The sequence below is a fragment of the Mustela lutreola genome, chromosome 4 (genome assembly GCF_030435805.1).
Source record: "Mustela lutreola isolate mMusLut2 chromosome 4, mMusLut2.pri, whole genome shotgun sequence".
NCBI classification, from domain to species: domain Eukaryota; kingdom Metazoa; phylum Chordata; class Mammalia; order Carnivora; family Mustelidae; genus Mustela; species Mustela lutreola.
The window spans coordinates 167,304,546-167,312,045 of record NC_081293.1 but is presented as its reverse complement, the minus strand read 5'-3'; the positions used below and the strand labels follow the sequence as shown (position 1 = coordinate 167,312,045).

Here is a 7,500-nt window from a genome sequence, read left to right as displayed (position 1 = left end):
CACTAGCCCTTCCTCCTAAATACATGGTTAATTTAAGTTAAACTGCTCACCTCTATAAAAATTAAAAAGCCATAAAAATCAAAGGTAAACATTCTGTTCTCAAAACAGATCACAGTCTGCCAGAAGTTCATCACAAACAAAATTTTATTTTGCTTACATCACTCACTGCCTTCTAAATTATATTTCCAAACAAGAGACCTCAGATGACAATCATTCGTCCATTTGACTACCAAGGAAAAATTTCTTTGTTCAAAACTTTACATTTAAATAACACCAAGGAAAGACAAATTTGTAAAATTATGTCACCTATGAATTTGTTTTAATATTTTCTCCACAGTTTTTATTTTTTTCTAAAACACACTGAATATGTTTGAATTAAAAGCAGGAACTGCAATAATTTTATAGAAAAGACATTCCAGTCTCTAATGAACTTAAACGCCTATTCTAAAAGACATTCACGGAAAGACAAAAATTCAATAACCTTAAGTTTTCTACCTATATTAATATAGTAAAAACATAACCAAGGGAAGAGACATTTACAAAGGTTTCTGAATGTTTATTTATCAAATTATTACACATCTTCCTGTAGACACTTCCTGAAGTGTCTTTTGTAGACACCTACTATACCCATTGTGTTAATCACTTCTGGAAGGCACTCCACAAACATGCAATACCTGAGCAGAGTTTCTAGGTTATCAGAAGGACACAACTTTTTGTATTTAGTCTTGTTGATAGTTTATATCAACAAACTGTGTAGGACAAAGTAAACTTCAGACTCAGGTTATAAACATACCTTACAGATTTATCATAAAATGCCTCCATGATTTGACTCTGTTTTCTTTTTAAGATCGAATCAGAGCTTTGAAGAAAAAGTTACTTCTTTACATTTCCCTTCAGAACACATTGCCCTTTAGTACTAAACTGCAATGTCCACTTTCAGTTGTTAATTTCACCTGCTTTTATAAACACCATCTACTCTCTTCTTACACAAAATAGAATTTGGCTATTAATTCTTAGGACTCCTACGGAGGGGAGTCAATAGGAATATGATAGCACCCCAGTGGTATGATGTTTCTTGTAAATAGATTAAAGGCAGAGCAGGGTTGTTCTGAAAACTGCATTAATTTAAGGTAACTTGTAAAATAGGCTAATCCTGGGACTTTGGTAGACATTTAACTCTTATGATGGTTAAAAAATATTGTAAAACAAGATAAAAATTATCTTCCTAATGATGACTGTCTGTGAAAAGAGACACAACTCCAACAAAATACGGAACCTATTCAAAGTGTTATGTCTAGTTCTTTTAAAAGATTGTTCTTGAAAACAATGCCTAAAGGTTAAAACATTATTCAGTTCATATACTCTAAGATAACTTTCTAAATACTGTTGTTATTTAAAATAACAATTCTATTAAATTTGACTGCCATGTGGGCATTTGCTTTAACTTTCGAGATGCATTCTGTCTCACACATTAAAACTGTGAACGATGTATCACTTAATTTGAAACATTTTTCAATAATAATCATAATATTTTCATTTTAATGATTTTTTTAAGCATTTGGTCTGAATGGAATCCAGAATTTTCAAGAAATAACTTTTATTTTAAGGCAAATCACACATAATCTTGTCAAAACAGGTATATTCATTCTGACCTAACGAAGTATATGCTTTGATAGCTTTCTGTTTTCTGTCCCTATTTCCAGTGACGTGAATCAGTGAAGAATGGAGTGGCTATTCTTTGGTTGAAAAGAATATGTCATTGACAAACAAAATTGGGAAAAATGAACTGATCACAGAAAAAGAATAATGGGCCACTTAAAAGTGTACCTTTACTGGGCAGTTGTTGGCTTCTCTAGATTTAAATGAGAACGGTATTTTATGAGCCACTAGCAAAAAAAAACAAAAAGCAAAAAACACAAAACACAAAAAGTGCCCTTTAACGTGTTCAAAAGATATATATTCAAAACATCATGGAATGAGTTTTCAAGAAAAGCAACATAAACAATCACAGTGTTTAGACGGTTCACAATCTCTCAGCACATTTCAACTAATTAACAGCTAATATTTGCAGCTATCACATGCAAGCATCTGTATTATGAAAAGTCCTTGTGGTCCTTTTCACCTTAGCTTAGACTTGGAAGAAATTCATTGTATAAGCAAGTATCAAGTAATGTGGCCCTCTGGTGGAAAACGAAGTATCATGTTCTGCAGCACAATGTTCGACAGTAAACTAGAAGCTATCCGGTATTTGTTACAAAGCTTTACAGATCCTCCCGAAAATCACCCTGTGAACTTAATTAATAGCTTGACACCTGAAGGGCACTCTGGCGCCGGCATGACGTAACGAAGATGAAAAATCCCATCTTTCCTGAGACTTCGCTCAGATTCCAAATAACAACAAATTCTCAGCGTCCCTCCGCTGCACACAACATGCTCAATTTGCTACGAATACATCTCTCACCCTGAAGCAAACAGGCTGATGGGGCTTAAGGAATCACCGAAGAAAACAAAACTTACCTGCTGTTGTTGCAGGTGCAGCAGTTCTACGGGGCTAACATCTGAGCTGGTGTCACCACTTGATCTTCCATCTCTGCTGCCAGCATCTAATTGGCTGCTTAGAGCGCTCATTCCATTTTGATTCATTGAACTGTTGCTTATTGTCTCTGTCGCAGATTCCTGCATCATGACTTAATACCTAAAAGTGATTAAGAAGTATCAATTAACACACGTTACACCTTCACACTTCCATTATCAAGATGTCCCTCTCTGCCAATTACAGAGACAGCATCTTTAGAAGGGGGGGAAAAACCCGCCTTGAACAGTCATTTACCAAGAAAAGCAATACAAATTCAGCTTTCGTCCAGATACTAATCACTGAAATTATGGTTTCTATAAGCAATTTTTGTGTGGTTACATTTAACAGCCAAAGTAACATACCATGCATAGAGCATGGTCAATAGCATTTATGAACGACCACATTTTAAAGTCTACCTATAAAACCAGCTTAAATGAAGGCACGATTGCACACTCTGTTCTATGTTTCCTATTATCTACCTTTGACAACCATGGATGACTATACAGCCTTATTTTAAATATTCACTATCTTGATTCTGTCAGAATTTTACAGCACATCTTATGCAAGGCTGTTGTTTAATGATGCACAGCTAATCATACAAAATTAAGATTTTGTAAGGGTGTTACAAATCATATGGTATCAACCAATGATAAATAGTATAATGGGTTTCTTTTTTTTTGTGACTAAATAAAATTTTGCCTTGGAGGCATTTTAAGAAAAAGCTCCTGCTGCAAACACGTCAGATATTGCCTATTTTTTTAATCAAACAGCTCATATTCATTTATTTTTCTGACATTTAAAACATTTAATACTGTCCTTCCTGGGAAGTAATTAAGCTTATGCATGAGCAGCAATCAAACTGTTCACTTGAAGATGACTTAAAACTCAATTTTAACATAGGCAAATAAATGAAAGTATATATAAAATTAATTTTCCAGGCATGTATTAGATATGAAAGCTGGAAATAAAATCTATCAAGAATATCACTAATGATTGTGCTAAAAACAGCATAAATTATGCATATTACCTTCTCTACAGTAATAAATGTTTTATCATTTTCACTGCATAAATATACTGTACTTTCAGGATAGCAATGAGATGCCCTGCCAAGATCAGTGGAAATCCTTGCAGTAAATAAAGAACCAATGTGCTCTTACAAACCAGAATTTCACAGTACATCTTGAATCTGTGGTTTAGAAAGATCAGTTTTGGCTCTCAGAGATATCTGAATCCTATCCTATAACCTAACAGCTGCACTTCTCTGTTTTACTTCTACGGACAGGATTTCAGAAACAACCTGGCTGTGCTGTGACTTAAATAGTAATGCTAGACAGACAGGGGACTTAGCCTAAAGTAAAGAAGGACGTTAAACTTATCACTCAATCTAATTTTTTGTAACTAGACGATTTCCCTGTTTTAAGCTTGGTCATATTTTAAGACTTTTGTCCATTAAATAATTTTAATGCACTTATTACAGAGCAAATGTAAGCTTAATGTCTTTTCGTGGCATGGAGAAACCCTCTTCCCCAGTTTCTTACAAAATGTGATTATGGACACACACACACACACACACACACACACACACACACAGATAGATACACACATACAAACACAGATACATTTCCAATAGGGTTTTTTTGCATACTAATATTATAGTTATTAAAAATTAATGGTTATAATTTAATCGCTTTAACAGGTATTTTCATCAAAGCCTAAATTATTAGATTATTTCTAGGACTCTAAAACGTCAATTAAAAAAAGACAGACCTGCTGATTTCTAAAAGACCACCAGTAGCTGGGCTAGCAAAGCAAGTTAATAAAACAAAAACTACATATACAACTTAAAGATGTTCTGATAAAAAAAAGTAAAACAACAACAACAACAAATCTCTCATAATCACAAAGGAAACAACTGCTATAACTACAGTAAACAACTTTTGAACCAAATGTGCTAATGAATAAATAGGTTTTGTTAAATAACCTTATTGAACATTAACAAAGAAAAATCATACAAATGAAAACTGATACACAGTGATGGATTTTATAGGGAAAGAAAAACAAAGCTAATACTCTTTTCTGAGATTAGGCAGCTAATAAGTATTCAAATTAGGCATAAATTTTACATGCACAATGTTTAAAATATTCAGAGAAAAGGTCTGATTGCCTTTACTACTTATATGAAAATTATAATTTGGGTCCTCTGCAACTGTAGAAACAGATAGATATAACTTCTTCTATATATTGCATTCAAATTTTACTTCTGACAATAGATCTTGAGTATATGTGTATGTATATGTTTTTACTTCATCATCCAAATTTATTTGAAAGACATCTCTGGGTGGAGTTTGCAACACAAAGAATACAAATTTTAAAAAACTGTATTTTAAGTATAGCAGACAAATGCAGTATTTAATATTAACCTTTCTGTAGTTAATGTCAGAACTAATTGGATGAATTAAAGAATTCTGCATATATTATTGTATTGTAATCAAGGCCACCAAATAATTAAGAATTATCAACAAGCAGAGTCATGGGTCTAAATCTTTATTACAATTATAAAGAAAGCCCACATAACTTCCAATTCCTATTATCCAGAGGATTTTATTATACCTTGTGGAATTTTTGACTTTATAAAACCCTAGAGTATAAACTGTGATTCACATTTTTGGTTCAATCATCTAAGAGGTAGTAAAATCACGCTTAAGAAAAAACAATAACAGTGACAGCACTTTTTTCTCTACAGAACAAAAGCATCTGACCCAACATTAATAGGCAAAAAGAAGGGCAATTGTGTAATCAGAGGATTCTAATGTACATATCACCTAAAGAAGACAGCTGGGAGCATGTCCACTATAAAGGAGATATGTCTTCAAGGATAATGAAGATGCTTTCCAGGATTCACTGAGTTTCTCCTAGTGATATCTCCACACCTATTTCCTACTAGAGAAATTATGTCAGGCACAATGTGAGGTGCTGTTTATCTTTTAAAGTATATTTTAAATAATTACAAATTCAGCATATTCTTTCAAAGTGGATGTACTTATGATCCCAAACACATCAAACTAAATTATTCATTCTTCTCAATCCTACCACAAACACTTTACAAAAATCAGTGAAAATAAATTCTGGATCATTAAAGGGAAAGGTGAAATTAGGAGTCGCTGTCTTAATGTTTGTCTGAACTGTTAGTTAAACCTTTAAATCTTTCATCATACACAACTTTTCAGCCACATCAGAAAATAACTCTTCAGATCTTTCACTCTAATGATACAATTCTACTTTTCTCCCTTGCATTAAGTTTTCCTGTCCTTCCTTTTTCTTTCTTTCTTCTTCTTCTTCTTTTTTTTTAAGCAAGTCACTGTACAGATACTTATTCTCTACACCACTTCCCTTTTGAAACATTAAACTGACACTGGAACTGACTGCACAAGATTGCATTTTCTCTTCCTAAACAACTTGAATTGAAAGGTTACTTAGTGTAACAATATTTACTTGCAGAATTGTGTTGTTACCAAGGGTATAATGGATGGTGGCTATGCAGGTTTACGCAAGAATGAGTGAAGCATGAGGCATTAGCCATGTGTTTGACATGTTTCAAATTGCTATAATCCAGCATTAAACACACCCAGCAATTCATGCCATTTCTTGCAGCCATAATCTTGAATAAAGCGTGCACAACCACTTATTATATAAATTAGTATATGACTCCCTGTTATAGTCACAACAGTGCTTTTGTGTTTATTTTGCATCAAGATGTAGTCTTTTATTTGTACAAATAGCAGGATATAAAGACATAGCTCAATTAGACCTCCTTACTTTATGATAGGGTAGTACTGAATGCTAGACTTGTTAGTTTTATTTTTTCCTTTTAGAGTTATAGGTTCCATTGGTATAAAACTGTACCATGTGAGATAGACATTTGCCAGAGTGATAACAGAAACTTGCATATATCCTATTCCATATTCACCATGATGTTCAAAAGTCTGACCTGGGCCAGTACAGTTAACTGTGTTAACCACCACCAGGGACACTATTGGTCCTTGTTGCTTACTCAACTTCTTTTCTCTCAGGATCTCTCTCTCTCTCTCTCTCTCTCCGTCTCTCTCTCTCTCTCACTGTATCTCTCTCACTCATCTTTCCTCTTTCCTTTCCTTCTTCTCTTCCATCCCCTAACCCCTGTGTGTGTATGTATGTGTGTAAATAGATAGATGTGGATACACTGATCAATCAAACTAGGTATGCCGAAGATGGTAAGAAGGGAAAAATAACCTCTACCACCCCCACGATCCCCCATCCACATAAGTGGATGCTCCATCTTACAATCTTGGTGCCTTAGTATTAAATCTTTTTTTTTTTTTTGGTCATCTGACCGTTTAATTAAAGCAAATGGATGGAGAAAATGACTTCCTGAGAGACTGAGAATAAATAATAGTCTATATAAAAAGTTTTAACTGTTTTATGTGAACTTTTCTTAAAATTATTTATAGTGACATCAAAGAACATTTCATGTCCAGTATTTTCCAGTGTCTAATTTATCAACCAAATATGTACATAGAACCCAAAAGATTTTGAATATGACAAAAAAGAAAAGAATGAAATCAAAAAGTTATGTATTCTTAAATAACTCAGTCACTTTTAAATTATCAATATTAAATATTCTTAAATATTCCTATGCAAATTTACACAAGAAAGTGTTCAATATGAGGAAAACTTACACAGGCAACAAGAAACCATATACATTTACCTCAAAATATCAGTTAAATTCTTATTTTGAAAACTTGACTGAATTACAAAACTTTTGAAGGAAACTAGCATTTAAATAATGAAAACTTCTGTGCTCTAGTGGAATTAATTCATCATGGACACCATGCACTGTGCATTTGAAATCTAGTACTGCTTTGCTAAAAGCCTTTAATGCTAAGATT

The 7,500-nt window shown here is 33.3% G+C and overlaps 1 protein-coding gene across 16 annotated transcripts in view; it reads right to left on the bottom strand.

Moving 5' to 3' along the window:
* FOXP2 (forkhead box P2) overlaps window positions 1–7,500 on the bottom strand; it is a 548,304-nt gene that overhangs the window by 251,200 nt on the left and 289,604 nt on the right. For 14 of the 16 annotated variants that reach the window (XM_059171620.1, XM_059171622.1, XM_059171629.1 and 11 more), the window contains one exon: window positions 2,518–2,695. In XM_059171620.1, the coding sequence (XP_059027603.1) occupies window positions 2,518–2,685 (168 nt within the window). In that variant the 5' untranslated portion in view covers window positions 2,686–2,695. Of the gene's footprint in view, window positions 1–2,517; window positions 2,696–7,500 lie in introns of those variants that run through there. The other 2 variants (XM_059171634.1, XM_059171635.1) reach the window with 1 other exon arrangement.